Source organism: Fusarium redolens, assembly GCF_020744475.1.
Source record: "Fusarium redolens strain MPI-CAGE-AT-0023 chromosome Unknown BKA55scaffold_4, whole genome shotgun sequence".
Lineage (NCBI taxonomy): Eukaryota > Fungi > Ascomycota > Sordariomycetes > Hypocreales > Nectriaceae > Fusarium > Fusarium redolens.
Window position 1 is genome coordinate 1,398,110 of NW_025763667.1, and position 15,299 is coordinate 1,413,408.

General features: G+C 49.7%; 6 protein-coding genes and 2 non-coding genes across 8 annotated transcripts; 4 read left to right on the forward strand and 4 right to left on the reverse strand.

Moving 5' to 3' along the window:
• The first annotated feature begins 369 nt into the window (after positions 1-369).
• Positions 370-2,440, forward strand: BKA55DRAFT_560459 (glycoside hydrolase superfamily). Its single transcript, XM_046192098.1, has one exon. The coding sequence runs from the start codon at positions 647-649 to the stop codon at positions 2,003-2,005; it is 1,359 nt and encodes a 452-aa protein (XP_046053020.1). The 5' UTR covers positions 370-646; the 3' UTR covers positions 2,006-2,440.
• BKA55DRAFT_t86 lies at positions 2,377-2,467 on the reverse strand. The gene has a single exon. It is a non-coding gene; the product is annotated as a tRNA-Pro (tRNA).
• A 606-nt stretch (positions 2,468-3,073) lies between these two features.
• BKA55DRAFT_560461 (tubby C-terminal-like domain-containing protein) lies at positions 3,074-4,427 on the forward strand. The gene is made up of 2 exons (XM_046192099.1): positions 3,074-3,769; positions 3,821-4,427. Exons 1-2 carry the CDS (start codon positions 3,448-3,450, stop codon positions 4,087-4,089), a joined length of 591 nt encoding a protein of 196 aa, XP_046053021.1. The 5' UTR covers positions 3,074-3,447; the 3' UTR covers positions 4,090-4,427.
• Positions 4,428-5,060: 633 nt separating this feature from the next.
• BKA55DRAFT_560465 (uncharacterized protein) lies at positions 5,061-7,107 on the reverse strand. Its single transcript, XM_046192100.1, has 2 exons — positions 6,584-7,107; positions 5,061-6,526 (listed from the first exon to the last, which is right to left on the reverse strand). The coding sequence occupies exons 1-2, from the start codon at positions 6,687-6,689 to the stop codon at positions 5,439-5,441; spliced, it is 1,194 nt and encodes a 397-aa protein (XP_046053022.1). The 5' UTR covers positions 6,690-7,107; the 3' UTR covers positions 5,061-5,438.
• A 1,037-nt stretch (positions 7,108-8,144) lies between these two features.
• BKA55DRAFT_735364 (caspase domain-containing protein) lies at positions 8,145-10,157 on the forward strand. Its single transcript, XM_046201296.1, has 4 exons — positions 8,145-9,065; positions 9,115-9,553; positions 9,601-9,770; positions 9,831-10,157. Exons 1-4 carry the CDS (start codon positions 8,504-8,506, stop codon positions 9,854-9,856), a joined length of 1,197 nt encoding a protein of 398 aa, XP_046053023.1. The 5' UTR covers positions 8,145-8,503; the 3' UTR covers positions 9,857-10,157.
• BKA55DRAFT_t85 lies at positions 10,143-10,227 on the reverse strand. The gene has a single exon. It is a non-coding gene; the product is annotated as a tRNA-Lys (tRNA).
• Positions 10,228-10,951: 724 nt separating this feature from the next.
• Positions 10,952-11,803, reverse strand: BKA55DRAFT_536156 (uncharacterized protein; the record flags this gene model as incomplete). The annotated part of the gene is made up of 1 exon (XM_046189787.1): positions 10,952-11,803. One exon carries the CDS (start codon positions 11,801-11,803, stop codon positions 10,952-10,954), a length of 852 nt encoding a protein of 283 aa, XP_046053024.1.
• Positions 11,804-13,043: 1,240 nt separating this feature from the next.
• BKA55DRAFT_686728 (uncharacterized protein) lies at positions 13,044-14,327 on the forward strand (the record flags this gene model as incomplete). The annotated part of the gene is made up of 2 exons (XM_046198967.1): positions 13,044-13,214; positions 13,281-14,327. The coding sequence occupies 2 exons, from the start codon at positions 13,044-13,046 to the stop codon at positions 14,325-14,327; spliced, it is 1,218 nt and encodes a 405-aa protein (XP_046053025.1).
• Positions 14,328-15,299: the final 972 nt, after the last annotated feature.

The following is a 15,299-nucleotide window of genomic DNA, read 5'->3' on the forward strand; positions in this document are numbered from 1 at the left end:
TTGACAGATAAACGATACAGTAACATCAAATCTCGCAATACGAAAAAAGAGCTATGATATTCATTTCTCAAGAATAGCAACATTCATCTCGATTGTCTTATCGACGATCACGCATATTGCAAAATTACTCCTTGGGTGCGAAACAGGAGAAGCTGGGGTTGACGTCCAATGAGCACACACCTCCAAGAAATGCCCTTCTATTCTTAGCGGCCCACGGCACGTTAACCATAACCTAGTGGGCCAGCGTCGTAAGCATTTCCCCTGAAAAACCGGGAACTTAGTGCCTGTCAGGCACGTGATGGCTCCAGGGCCGCTGCAACCGCCCCTACCTAATCTCACCGCGTTCCAGAGCAAAACAAAGCGCCTTTCCTCATTCTTGATCAACTTCCCATCTTTTTTTCATCCGTTCATCATTTCCTTTTTGTTGTCGGAATTCTCTTTTTGGATTCGACATTCTTACTTCCTCGTCACTCTCTTTTAACTGCCAGAACGGCTTCTTTCTTGATTACCATTTCCGAATAATCATACTCACGCTCTTTTAATAGAATTAGCATCCGGCTGGTGTGACCTTGCTCGACGTTATACCAACCTGCTTATACCACATATCGATCACTTACCCGAAAATCGATAATCTATATTCGCCAACATGAAGGTTTCCGCCACCCTCGCTGCTGGTGCCCTTGCCCTCGGCGTTGAGGCCAAGAACTACCTCGGTTTCAACTCTGGTGCCACCCTCGCCAACCGAGCCGCCAAGTTCAAGGCCGACTTCCAGGCTGAGTTCGAGACTGCTCAGAACCTGAAGAGCGCTCCCGGTGACTTCAGCGCTGTCCGACTCTACACCAACATCCAGGCTTACTCCGAGGATGACCCCATCGAGGCTTTCGAGGCTGCCATCGACACCAAGACCGAGATCCTTCTCGGTGTCTGGACTTCCGGCACAGACAACATCGACAAGGAGATCAGCGCCCTCAAGAAGGCCGTCGACAAGTACGGCTCCAAGCTGACCGATCTCGTCATTGGTGTCTCCGTTGGTAGCGAGGATCTCTACCGTAACTCTGTTACTGGTGTTAAGAACAAGGGTGGTGTCGGTGTTCAGCCCGATGCCCTCGTTGACTTCATCAACGACTTCAAGAAGGCTTTCAAGGGTACCCCCATTGGCAAGATCCCTGTCGGTCACGTCGACACCTGGGACGTCTGGGGCAACGCTACCAACAAGGCCGTCCTCGACGCCATCGATTTCATCGGTGTGGATGAGTACCCCTACTATGAGAACGACAAGGGTAACAGCATCGACAACGCTGCCAAGCTCTTCAACAAGGCGTACGAGGCCACCATCGCCGCTTCTGGTGGCAAGCCTGTCTGGGTCACTGAGACTGGCTGGCCCTACAAGGGTCCCGACTGGGATGAGGCTGTTCCTAGTGTGAAGAACGCTCAGAAGTACTGGCGCGACGTTGGCTGCAAGTACCTCTTCAACAAGACCCCCACCTTCTGGTACACTCTCCGCGACTCCAACCCCGACAACAAGATGAAGTTCGCCATCACTGATAACCTCTCCACCACTCCTCTCTTCGATCTCTCTTGCGACAAGGTTGACGATGATGAGGAGACCTCCAGCTCTGCCGTCCACTCCAAGACCAAGACCGAGTCTGGTGCTTCCAAGCCTACCCACGGTTCTAACTCTACCGCTACCTTCATCACCTCTACTGCTTCTGCTACTAGCGGCTCTGACGATGATGATGAGGAAGCTACTGGCACTGCCACCGCTACTGGCTCTGGTTCTAAGCCTACCTCTGGATCCAGCTCCGGTAGTGACTCAGGCTCTGGCTCTGGTTCTGGTTCCGAGGGTTCTGGATCCAGCTCTGGCTCCGGTTCTGAGTCTGGTTCCGGCTCTGGCTCCGAGTCTGGCTCTGCCCCTGCTGAGACTCCCAGCACCATCACCAACGGTGCTGCTTCTCTCGGCGTCTCCACTGTCGCCCTTGCCTTCCTCGCCCTGTTCGCTTTGTAAATATCCTAAATGGATCGTGGGTTGAATGACGCCCATTGCGTGTCTTGACTTTTTTTCTCGCGCCCGAGATCTATTTCTTGTATTAGTTATGGGTAGATTAGGATAGACAATGGTTGACTCTATTTTCTTCTAACTTCGTGAGCAAGCGTGACTTTTCTTAGAACCTTCGTGCTATATTCATTGTTGACTCTGCCGACTGATAACGGTTTACAACGGCTTTCATTGAGGCTTCATCCCCGCAAATCTAATTGGCCCGTAGCTTAAGTGGGGCCGCGTACTTCATCCCAACTCAGGTGTGATAACACAAAGACAAGCATCAGAGCAAAAAGGAACAAAGTCACAACATGGAGAGCAGAGAGAGCAAAAGAAAAGGGTCTGGCCGGGGATTGAACCCGGGACCTCTCGCAAGCTATGCTATAGGGTTTTCCCTAAGCGAGAATCATACCACTAGACCACCAGACCGAGTTTGTCCTTAAGACTGTTGAATTAATCACGTGATTGTTTCATGCGTCTGGTGGTGCTATGTCCAGACACTTCGCGGGTTGACGATTGGCGGCCTCTAGTTGCTTGAGCTGGGTCATTGTATGAAGGGTTCATTACCTTGATGAAATGTATCGTGATCTGGCTGCCTCCCGTTATATGAAGTAGCTGCACACCCCTGACACCTTTGCTATGATTGAGAAGGGTTCATGATTGACAATGAATGTGCTTCTGGCGATCGAAGCACAGCCGCAAAACCCACTGATCTTCATGTCAGTCGGAGTATTTTTAGCCAAGCATTGTGACACTAACATTGGATGCCGATAGCGACTGGAAAGGTTCCGTAGGGGCGGATTGACGAATTAGATGCTTGTCTCACGAGTTCCTCCCGTGATCAATTCCATTTCCGTTTATCCACGGAATATATATCAGTATCCTTCAATGAATTGCCAACCTCATGACGTAGGTACCGTTGGGGGCCGTCAGTTGAGAACGGAGATTGGATGCATTACCCTTGAATAACAATTTTTAATGATAGAATCCATGTTGAAAAGAGACTTCTCTTGAATGTCATTCTCAGTGAAAATATATAGATTGAAGATGCATGCAAAGGTCTAATCAGCCTTATGGGCACCCTTCACTGCCACATTCATTCATCTGAGGCGCTATTCGCCAGATTATGCCTTGCTCCAGGACAGTTCCCTTTAGCGGTGATCAGCCCTTGGCAAGCGCAAGGCAAGGTGCTACCACCATTGATTGTAGCGCCTTCATCTCTGTCTCAGCTCAAGGCACTTCCATGTGACATTTGTCGCTGGTACAACTTTTATAAATACCCTTTGCCTTTGGCGATCCTTCAATGAAACACCCAACTTATCTCTGCGTCATACCACTCTCCATCTTTCCCTCCTTTTGACTATAACTTAACATCATCTCGATCCATCAACGTTATCTCAACAGCAACAATGACACTCCCTCAGCTTCAAACCGCGCCGCATCAGGTCGGCATCTTCCCGAGCTTCATCGCCAATCAGACTGAGACTCTTGTCCTCAGAGAAAAGGTTATGTCTCTCAGTGGCGATAACTTCGATATTAAGCTTGCCAATGGCCAACCTATCCTTAAGGTGGAGGGTAAGGTGATGAGCATCTCTGGGCGCAAGAAGGTCTACGACATGAACGGCAACCATATCTTTTCCATCGTCAAAGAGCACTTTCATATCCACACCACGTATGTTGTGGAAGATCCTCGAGGTCTTAAACTCATGGAAGTAAAGAGCAGCTTCCAGCGTGCGTTTTCCCCGTGATAGTCATGCTCTTTCTCTCTGACATTTATTTTAGTCCTCGGTTCCAAGGCTACAGCCACATTCAAGTCGATTGATGGCACAGCAGAGGTTCTCGAGATGAAGGGTAGTTGGTTCGACTATGCCGCCGACATCTTTGACAAGTCCACAAACACCGTGGTCGCACGTATCGATCGCAAACTTCTCAGCGGTCGCGATGTGCTATTTGGCCAACAGACATATGCTCTCATAGTTGCGCCCGGTGTCGATATGGCTCTCATGGCAGCATTGTGCATCTGCATGGACGAGAAGAACAACGAGAAGTAAGCCCTTGTTCCCTCATCATGACGGAAAGGGCTGTATAGAAGGGCTCGATGAAGGATGTTTGTGATACCCGGAGGACTGCACGATGGATCGAATGAGTAATGCTCGGGATTGGATGAGACCTGTTTTGAGAATCAGCATTACTAGGCTTCAAGGTTTATATCCTATGATTGAGAAATGAGACTGAACGATTGTTTTTGATGGCCATACTCAAATGCTCAACATGGTGACAGAACTTGAGTCAACATGTGCCTGATCATCTACAAGAGGACTTGAGATGGAGAGACTTATCAAGAGCAAGCAAAGATTGCTATTATTCCGTTAACGAATCAAGTCTAACTCAATCCTATTACCTACGCCGTCTTGGCCATCATCCGTATGATATCCCCAGTCTGTAGACCCTCATCTCACAAGACAACACAGCATCAATGCCAAGCTCACCACTTCGTAGCCCTTGTAAACCTCCAACCCAAAAAAATAAGCAAAAACGACAAGCTTTCCAACGAATGCTTATTTTCCAAGATTACAAAAGCTTGACCGCAACAAGCTTGTCAAGCCGGCAATATCTGTGCCGAGTGATCTCCTCACCGTTGCATTACAACATGGTGAGAATTTGAACGACGTCCAGCGAGCGCCCGCTGAGGAAAAAACAACTCAGAATCGTATAATACTTTTTTGGTTGCCAAGAATCTGTCGAGGGGGCTGTGCAATGTACGCTCCGCCATTATCGTGTAATGCCAAGCGTGGAGACGGACAACTCATCCATCCTTGACCTCGGAAGTTCGCTCTTTGTCGTTCTTTCAACTGTTGTTCTGCATTGCACGTAGACTCAAAATACTTGCTGTTGAGACTGGAACATGTCCTACAACATATGAGGCCCCCCTCAAGGCGCATATACTATAAAATAATTGCATACCTGATGTTAAAGTACCGTGGTTTGGTTGCAGGTCGAGTGACTATGGGTTACCGTTACACAGCAAAAAAACCCTGCAATGGAGGGTCTGCAGTTCTTGGCCCAATGCCGATAAGCGAAGGCGGCTTCTACTTACAGTAATAGCCTGTAATTCCTGCATCTCTAACGTGGTCCAACAACAGCCCGTGCATATGCCTGAGAAATGCAAGACATTGGTATTCAACGCACATGCGCGGGAATGATGCTGGCAAAACTTCACAAAAAAGGATGCGCTCCATATGTCAGGCAGTACGAAATGTGCTCTGGTATTGTACTGTGTACTAAGGTATCAACAAGTGAGACAAATCCATCAACCTTCTTCCTTGCCCTTATGGCTCTAAAGCAATCCTGTTACAGTTAGACGTAAACATGTCGTTATTCATAGCTCGTTTTGCACCATTTAGTCGTCCTCATACACCTCCTCGTAGGCTTCTTCGTACTCCTCACGAGCCTCCTCGAGTCTCTCGTGATCACTACTGCTGGCATCTGAGTCATTAGCAGCAGCCAGAGCTTCTTCGTACTCTTCACGGGCCTCTTGAACATCTTCTCGGTCGCTGGATGAGACAGAGTCGCCGTCAGCATCGGTAGGAGGAAGAACCCCAGGAGGGCCGTCTTGCGCGTAAGGGTCGGCGGCATAGGGATCCTCGGGAGGAGCTCCGTAGTAGTTGTTGACAACCTGGGGGGCGGGAGCAGCAGCAGGGGCAGCAGCGGCGGCGGCGGCAGAGTGCTCATGATCACTGTCACTGTCGTTGAGCTCGTTGGCGATTAGGGCACCACCAACAGCACCAATGGCGAGACCACCTGCGGCACCGAGAAGCATTCCAGAGCTGCCGCTCTTCTTCTTCTCGCCTTGGCCGTAGGGGTTGTTGCCGCGATCACCATCAGCGGGAGCCCCATATTGACCGGGGGCTCCATAAGGAGAAGGAGCGCCATAAGGAGAGGGTGCACCATAGGGAGAGGGGGCACCATAGCCTGGAGCAGGCGATCCATAACCACCTGGAGCAGGAGATCCGTAACCACCTTGACCAGGGGGAGGAGAAGCGTAACCGCCATAGCCAGGAGCACCACCGTAGCCGCCAGGAGCTGGAGAACCATATCCACCAGGAGCACCAGGGTAACCACGAGATCCGTCAGAGGGTTGAGACTCATAGGGAGGACGAGAATCCGGGGGAGGAGGGGGAGGAGCCTGACCAGGAGCCTCCCACTGAGTGCGGCCAGTGGCTGTCTCAACATAGTACCATCGCTGCTGGTTCTGGTCGAACTGGGCAGTCCAACCTTGGGGCAGAGGAGGGCGGTCGGACGGAGGCTGATAGGCGGGTTGAGGGGGAGGAGCACCGTACTGCTGAGGAGCAGGTGAACCGTAAGGCTGAGGAGGAGCGCCGTACTGCTGAGGGGGAGGAGCACCGTATTGTTGGGGAGGAGGAGAGCTGTATTGCTGAGGAGGAGGAGCGCCGTACTGTTGGCCGCCGTCACCGTAGGCTCGGTTGTCTAGGGTTGAAGAGTTAGCAGATGCTTTGAGAGAATGCTCCTGCGGGAGAAACTTACTATCCTGACCCTGGGGATAGCCTTGCTGAGATTCTTGCTTCTTCTCGTCCTTGTCGCCAATACCAAGGTTCTCGAACTCCTTGGCAATCTTCTTGAAGAAAGACATGATGAGTGACTTCGGACTAAGGCGTGCGAAGTCGGAGTTAGGGGGATCAAGGTTTGTGAGGGAAAGGAGAAAAGAGATAAGGTAGATGAGAGACGAGGGAGTAAAAAAGAGCGACTGGGTTCTGTTTATATAATGGCGAAAGGCCTGAGGTATGAGGTGCGAACTGTGAAGAGTAAGGTACCTATTTAGGTGCAACCCGCGCAGTTATCGACAGTCGGCAGACATGCTTGGCAGATGCCGACAGTGCATGGGTGGGTGGGGTGAAACGTAGGGTCTCACTGACTGAGTCACTACTAAGAAAGGAAATATCTCAGTGAATACGGAACACTGTGTAAAAGTGGCCCTCTTGCAGTTAGGCAGAGAGTGATCCAGGTACGGGGGGCACGGATATGATGCTATCGCACCACGAAGCCACAGGCACAACAGTCAGCTAAGGGACAGTACAGGGCAGGATTCAGAGCCGCCGCACAGGCCCGTTCAATGCCCGTTTACCCCTCCATTCAACATCCAACCTCAAGCTTTCGGGGATTAGCCAGTGACAATGCTACGACGTGGCCAATCAGTGGACCTCTAGTGACCCCTGCGGGCCGTTCCGGCGGGGCAACGCTCTGGTGTCAAATGTCACCAGCTCCAAGCTTTGGTACCTTTTTTTACGAAAGCTTCGTTCATGTTTGGCTTTGACGAGCCTTGTTTTGTCAACGTATCGGATAAGCTGGGGCATGATTTCGAGGAACCAACCTAAAGGATCGACGACAAAGTTCATGCTGGCATTGTTCAATTGCGACATAAAAGGCACAGAGAAATATCTCCACACAATTAATAGTGGCGTGGAGTCAACTGAAGCAGTATCCAACTTATTCTCGTCTGGCTTTACGGACAATCGCCTAGAACTCTCATGACATGGAACCTAGCAACCTACTAAGCTAGGAGCTAGCTTGGTCTTCTTCGATTCTACTCCGTAGACTACAACGTCCGCACATCCTCATCGGTTTAGTTAGGGCAGCCAGGGTATCTGGCATGAAGGAATATGGGGTACGTTGTTGCAACACCAGCGTGGCGGAGCAAAGCTGCAAGCAGTCATGATAATATGCTGCCTGCATCCCTATGAGAGAGCGGTTATCAAAACATAAGCAAACATTCATCTAACGGCAATATAATACTGCGTGCGTCACCACCACGAGAGGCGAGAGGCCGCCCGTGATGTATATGATGAAGGCAATAACATCCGGTGGCTGGTGATGGATCTTCTCTTGTCCCCGAAATCATGAGAGGTTTCATGTCGTCTCACAATCTTATTCCCTTCTGACGTCCATGAATGATTCACTGGCTCGTCCTCAACACATCCACGTCTGATGCTGCGGTGAGGGGGAGGGGCTCTTGCAGCGCCAAGGCCATCCAGGTCCCTTGGCGTTCCATCCATTGGTGTCATGAGGGAGGTTCTCTTTCCAGCGGCCTCCAGAGCGTTCATTCCCGTCACTTCCAGGGGGTTTTCAGGGGAGTTGAAGGCTGGTGAATCAGGCCCGCGTCTCCCGAGTTAGGTCCATACATACTAGGGTGCCCCTCCATCACTTTGCCCCGCCTCACAATTAGCGCCCGTCCTCCAAATGCAGCTCAACTGCAGTTGCGAGCTCATTTCCATTGTGAGACTGAGGTGAGGCTGCGCTCTGATTGCTGACCCATACGTGCTTGTTTCTACTCTGCGACTAAGCCTCGAATCTCTCGAGCTCCCTCTTGCATCTTCTTCTTTCTCAGTTCTCCACGTCGACTGTTGCAGGCCCCGAGGCATCAGTTCACTTCTCATACAGCAGATCAATATGTCCTACTACCCAGGTCAAGGATATCAAGGAGGCGGCGGCGGTTACGGATACGCTCCTCCTCCTGGACCTCCTCCTCCCCCGCAAGAATACGGCGGTTATTCTGGAGGCCATTCTGGAGGTCAGAGATATCCTCCTCCGTCATACCCTCCTCCTCCCGGTCTTGACGCATACGGCTATCGTCTCCCACAAGGCCAGCACCACTATGCTGAGCACGCTCGAGCCGGTCCACCTCCTCCATCTACGCCCCAACAGTTCGGTCACGGAGCTCCCGAAGGCTATACTTTCCAATATTCCAACTGTACCGGTCGCCGAAAGGCTCTTCTGATTGGCATCAACTACTTCAACCAGGAGGGAGAGCTTCGAGGCTGTATCAACGATGTCCACAACGTGTCGGCCTTCCTTGTTGAGCGATATGGCTACAAGAGAGAGGACATGGTCATTCTGACCGATGATCAATCCAACCCTGCCATGATTCCCACCCGGGAAAACATGATTCGCGCCATGGGTTGGCTTGTGTCAAACGCTCAACCCAACGATGCCCTGTTCCTCCACTACTCTGGTGAGTGTGTGCGGCTATTTGAACCGAACTGTCTAACATTCTCTTCAAGGTCACGGTGGTCAGGTCGAAGACTTGGATGGCGATGAGGATGACGGATATGACGAATGCATCTACCCCGTTGACCACACCGAAGCTGGTCCCATCATCGATGATGAGATTCATTTCCGAGTCGTGAAGCCCTTAGTACAGGGTGTCCGTCTCACTGCCATTTTTGACTCGTGCCATTCAGCCACGGTCATGGATCTCCCATACGTCTACTCAACAAAGGGTGTTCTCAAAGAACCCAACCTAGCCAAGGAAGCTGCATCAGGTCTCTTCGACGCCTTCAGAGCATACTCTAGTGGAGATATTGCGGGCGCCGCTGGTTCTGTTTTCGGCTTGGCAAAGACCGCCTTCCGAGGTGACGATGCCTACGAGAAGACCAAGGACACGCGAACATCGCCTGCCGATGTTATTATGTGGTCAGGAAGTAAAGATGACCAGACATCGTGAGTTAATTAACTTCTCTCATACGGCAATTCTAACATCTTCGCAGAGCCGACGCCACGATTAATGCTCAGGCCACAGGCGCCATGTCGTGGGCATTCATTTCAGCAATCAAGGCAAATCCTAAGCAGAGCTATGTCGAATTGCTCAACAGTATTCGCGACATCCTGGAGACAAAGTATACCCAGAAGCCACAATTGTCGAGTAGCCATCCGATCGGTAAGCCTGTCTTTTCTCTTACCTGTCCCTATTGAACAAATTGCTGACATTCACTTTTAGATACCGACCTCTTGTTTATTATGTGAGGTATCGGAGCTTGGACCACGATGATTCAAGACAGTGGACAAATGTTTCTGGCGGTGGAAGATGCAATGACTGGCGACACCAGCATTTGATGATAACTTTCATGAATGAACGTATGAATGGATGAACATTGAAGGCCTCGCAGTGGATGATGGACCTCACACCAACAGATGACATGACATGCCTAAAAAATAAACAGAGCTAACTAACTATATCCCATCTTGGGATCTGAAGTTGAACCAAAAAGGATTTAAAAAAAGAGATCAATCGTATCATTTGTATAGGAACAGCCCGATGCGGGGGTCGAACCCGCAACCTTGAGATGGTGTACTCATTTAAGAGTCTCACGCTCTACCGATTGAGCTAACCGGGCCTCAAACGAGGCTTGCTTGTAGATGGAGGGATAGCTCAAGATTGGGGTTATTGAGTAATGGTCCAATCTGATGTGTAGATTCGTGTGGTCGGCTATCATCCCTTCGGCAGCACTTATCTCTCCAAATAAACGGTCCAATCGAGCCTTCAACTCAGCTGTATACTTGGCGCGGTTGCCTGCAGGTAGGGTCCGTTGGAGGCTTTGTAGCGTGCGTCAAAGCTCACATGTCCCTTGATTGAAACCCGCAGACGTATGCCGTATGCTCGAGAGACATACCTGGCGCACCTGTGAACGGGGATTTAACAGTAGGATCAGTGATAAATTACTTGTATAGGATGGACAATGTGTGTTGGTAGATATCTTGAACCATTCGTGCAAGTGTGTGCTTAAAGCCTGTGTTCTTGTCAACGACGGAGATGGATCTAAGATGTACTCCGTAAAGGCAAACAAGTGTAATAAATTGCGAAGTTAGGATCATTCCCGGGCCAAAACTTAACTTAGTTAAACCAAACTGAACTGAACTGATGTTGATCAACTTCATCCCGTCTGTACGACATTGCTGACACTTCATCTCCTACACAATCTGACCCCTTCCATCTCCCCAGTCTATCCCAAACAGAATGAACCAAACATAGGAAATTAAAACATGAAAGTTTCACACCCTGAAGCCCATGAAGAGCGGCAACGAAGTCATGGAGCCTGTCCTAGATCTACTGGTCCAGGATCACAGCCCCCATTGGGAGATAAGGAGGCGGCGTCCCGAAAGACGGTTGCAATAGAAACCGTCGTGCGCCGACCAGGCATTGGTGGGAATCGTTCGTTTATATTCGACGACCGAGCGGTGTTGACTGTTCATGCTCATCATGATGAGAGCCCATAGGGCCAGGTTGATCGTGAGTGTTCCTTCGCCGCACGCACTACGTGGAATCGCGTTCCACTGGGCGCCAAGTGCCCCCCCATCCAGCGAGTGGAAACGAATGACGACTACTTCCGTGTCGGTCATCGCAAAGCTGTAGCGAGTCCCACTGTACTGGGCGTAGTGCGCAAGATGCAGGATAGGCCATATAGATTGTCGTCCATCGGTTTCAATATCCGTGGAACACCAGGAGCTTGAGATGTAGACCATGCTAGTGATAAGATTTGTGCGAGGAGTCGTGACAGCGAAAATCGACAGGCTAGGACGGAGAGCATTCCCAACGACTTGCGGACCAGCCAAAGGCGCATCTTGCAGATAGTCGATGGTGGGAGCGAAGCCGAGTCTCTGGCCAAGCACACGCGCGCTCTCAGAGACAAGAGGCCGCAATTCGGAAATTAATGAATCGAAGGCATAGTTTCGGAGCTCGGTCTGGTTTCCGAAATGCTTGTCGGCTCCTTGCCCTAGGATGATGTTTGAAGGTTTGCTCAGCAAATCTCCGTACGCGTTTTTTATATTGATGAGCTCAAAATCGTTCCAACGAGTTATATTCTCACGGGCTATAGGAAACATTGTAGGCAAATGTAAAGACCGGACTCTGGTGTTGTTGGTAAGTGTTGGGTTCCTGGTGGACAGGAGACTGAGGATAGATGACTGATCCATATTGATCGATGTTTCGCTTGAGTTGTCACTATGAGGAGCGCCAATAAAGCCAAAGAGGGGAAATGAAACTGGGCAGGAAGGCTCAGATGATTCTCGATGAACGTGGAATATGATGGAGAGCAGAGTTCAGTCAAGAGTGGTGTTGCAGGTCCAAGGTGTCGTTTTATACCTGATAGTAGTCTGGTTCCAAGACCCTTCCCCGTCAGAGTTAGGGAGGGATATTAAGAAGATTGAGCCTCAGGAAGAACGCTTCCTCACCGTAACAAGAGAGTGCAGTAAGGCCTCAGCTAGTCCCAGCCTTTAGGAGAAAGAACGCAATAGACCTGCACATATGGGTTTGATTCGTTACACAAATAAGTTATTTGACAGCTCAGATTCGGTTATTAGGGTCTGGTAAGGTACGTGATCTGTTCGCCTTGCTATAATGCCAATATGAGACTTGAAAAGGGTTCGTGCATCCCATAGCGGCTAGACAGATCTGATTGATCATATTAGAGTGAACGAAGAGCCCTCCTCCTCTCTTTCTCTCTCTCTCTCTCTCTCTCTCTATCCCTCCTGGCGATACTCGAAAGGTTACTATCATGGTAGACGTTGTAACCTTACTCCGATCAAGATCTTTCACGTAAAGGTTCTAGCTGGGGCAATTGGAAATGGCTTTAAAATCAAAATACACAGAGATAATGTTAACTTCCATTAGCTACAATTCAACAAACGTATAATCGTTGAACGTTGATTTCCGTCCTGTAATTAGCGGGCTACAAACGGGCTGGGGTGGCACACCACGTCAGGAAACACAAACATGGATGTGTGGAATAAAAGTTTAATGAATCTAAACCGACAGTGTCGTTTTGATTCGATAATGCCTTAGCCTTAGGGACAGACGGACTCTTTGGTCCCAATAGTGCTGGTGTCTTGTTTTACTTACATGCTGTACATGGTCAATGTTCTCTGTTCTTTGTGCACAAGTTTGATATTCAAAGCCACAATTTGTTTGCTTGGACCGTGCATAGCTCGTGACAGTCTGTTCTTTATTTGCTTTTATTGAGCCACGTCTCTGAATTTACGTAGGTTTCACTGTCCATGCTTTCATTGACTTGTTCTCTCCTCCTCCTGTCCCTCTTCCTTTCGGTAGCAGATTCTCATTCTGAGTTCCTTTCAGGTGAATCAAACTTCCTTGAATGCCATTTGGTAATATCCTTTCACCAGAAATCAACATACTTCCCTGCCTGCTTCCTTGGTCATGCCTCCTCTCAAACCGCTACCTGACTGTGAAGGCCCAAAGCTGGAGCCCTTTGAGCACGACCTTGAGGCGGATGACGTGGAATTTCTCAAGATTCTTGAACCCGACTTTGCTGCACATAGTAAGATTATCAAGACAAGGATTGGAGACAAGATCTACTCTATCAAGTTCGTAAGTCAAGATAATGACAGCGGCGTCCACCACGAGAGCTAGAGATACTGACAGCACGCACTATAGTTTGTTTGGGAGCAACCCTTCGCCCAACCTCCCTACACATCAGCGTATGGTGAGGGGGGACGAGGCCCATTTATATGCTGTAAAGGATTTTATGCCCATTTTACACCATTCGAAAACGAGTGCCGGGCTTTTGGCAGATTGAAAGAAGTCGGTCGCGAGGACCTCGCGGTCAAAGTTCATGGCTATGTCGCCCTCGACCTTACCGACGCCATTGACCAGAAGTTACAGGCTGCGAGGTCTAAGATGATCCGTCCCTATGCAAAGCTGGAATGGTTCCTCGGAATGGACAATGGCCCCAGCATGGGAATAGTCAAAGACTGGGTAGATGAGGTGGAATACAATGACCGGCATACCTATGATCTGTATCAACAGGTGGTCCAGGTCTCCCATTTCCCTCGTATGCTCGAGGGGCTCCACGGGCTCCACAAGCACGGGATAGTTGTCCTGGACCTATCTGATCGCCAGTATGTCAACGGCACGCTGGTCGACTTGAGCATGGCGTCCACTGTCCCTCACCCGTTTGGTCCAGACCCAGATCCCTTGGGCTTAGGAAAATGCTGGCAGCCACGCTGGACGTTCCAGAGCTTGGCCGCTTGGGATTTATATTGCTTCCAAAAATATGTCATTGATGCTTGGGATATCGGCCTGGCGGAGTTCCTTGATGCCAAGCCTGGAACTAAAGGCCTAAGAAAGACTTGCTGGCTCCAAGCCTACCGTCTCCCTAGTCAAACGAGAAATCTCCGACCTCGCGATAGGCGCTATCCGAGCCAGGAGCAGAGTCCATACTTACCACTCCTGAACCAGTGGTGTGAGGTGCTTGAGATGACACATACTCCCCGACATGACCCGCTTGACTTTGCCAAACACACTCCGGTCATCGAGAATGTCAAGAAACGGGAGGCATGGAAAACAACAGGCCAGGGTGTCAAGAAACGCGTGGCAAAAGGGAAGCAGGTGAAGGGTAAGAAAGTCAACAGGTCCGAGAGCAAGTCAAAGGTTCCAGGCTCTCGAGCTTCTGGTCTTCGTGACAAGACAGTTAAGAAGTGATGGTTGGATATGTCTGTGCGTGTACCACCGGAATTTCTTTCTCAAATCGGCTTATTTCAGAAAACAATTGTACTTCAGTCTTGGTTAAAGAAGTTCAGCTCTTGAATATCGTTTACTTGAGTCGGGCCCGGATTTTTACTATCATGATTTGCAGGCATTGCTCGTCTGTCGGTGAACACAACGTACGTAGTCGTCTTTAGAAACGCATGTCACGAAAGCAAGAAACAATACGATACGTTATGAAAGATTAAGATGCAGGCACTGAAGAAGTCTTCAGACATACTGAATTGACAGATCATGCTTCGCATACGTGACTTCAATAAGAGAATTCACTTTGACATCTCCAAGAGGCAGGAATTGATCTTTATTCCTAGCCCTGAACCAACTGTCGACAAAGAGACGGCAGTTTTGGACCCCAACTTGCATTGAAAATGGACCAGTTCAACCGGGTTTAGGCCCCTCATGCTTGCTATCAAATTCGGAGATTCTCTCGCGGTGCAGATAAGCGAAGCGCGTCTTGGCCAAGACTGCATCTACTAACTGCATATGGTGTTATGAACCGCTCCGACGCCGATTTACAAGCGCCTGCTACGTGATATTGCAGCATCCAATCTATACTGCTTGTGTGTTTCTCTCTCCATTGGGGGCCGAGACTTGTAACTTGGCCTGTCAAGATACATTACGATTGGACTTGATGTCTGGAAAACAAGATTTTGAGCTCGGTTGCGGGCCGAAACATGGCGGTCAATCGTGATGGTGAAACGTTGTGGTGCGTTTATTTAGACGAGCGAGCTCATCTTGGTGCATTTTAGACACATGAGGGTTTGCCCAGGTCATGGATGTTGCAATTGAGTCGGCTTAACTTGGTATAGCTTATGAGCAGTAGCTGTAAGCTGGAGCCGCCCTGTAACGAATTTGATTGACTTGACGTCACTGGCACTATTGTAGATTGAGTTTGGACAACACACAACA

What these genes read in the sequence shown, in the direction of transcription:
- BKA55DRAFT_560459 (XM_046192098.1), top strand. Translation starts at nt 647, where the DNA reads ATGAAGGTTTCCGCCACCCTCGCTGCTGGTGCCCTTGCCCTCGGCGTT.
- BKA55DRAFT_560461 (XM_046192099.1), top strand. Translation starts at nt 3,448, where the DNA reads ATGACACTCCCTCAGCTTCAAACCGCGCCGCATCAGGTCGGCATCTTC. An exon ending in AGTAAAGAGCAGCTTCCAGC is followed by an intron (nt 3,770 to 3,820) that starts GTGCGTTTTCCC and finishes CATTTATTTTAG; the next exon opens with TCCTCGGTTCCAAGGCTACA.
- BKA55DRAFT_560465 (XM_046192100.1), bottom strand. Translation starts at nt 6,689, where the DNA reads ATGTCTTTCTTCAAGAAGATTGCCAAGGAGTTCGAGAACCTTGGTATT. An exon ending in CTATCCCCAGGGTCAGGATA is followed by an intron (nt 6,527 to 6,583) that starts GTAAGTTTCTCC and finishes CTTCAACCCTAG; the next exon opens with ACAACCGAGCCTACGGTGAC.
- BKA55DRAFT_735364 (XM_046201296.1), top strand. Translation starts at nt 8,504, where the DNA reads ATGTCCTACTACCCAGGTCAAGGATATCAAGGAGGCGGCGGCGGTTAC. An exon ending in AGTAAAGATGACCAGACATC is followed by an intron (nt 9,554 to 9,600) that starts GTGAGTTAATTA and finishes ACATCTTCGCAG; the next exon opens with AGCCGACGCCACGATTAATG. An exon ending in GTCGAGTAGCCATCCGATCG is followed by an intron (nt 9,771 to 9,830) that starts GTAAGCCTGTCT and finishes ATTCACTTTTAG; the next exon opens with ATACCGACCTCTTGTTTATT.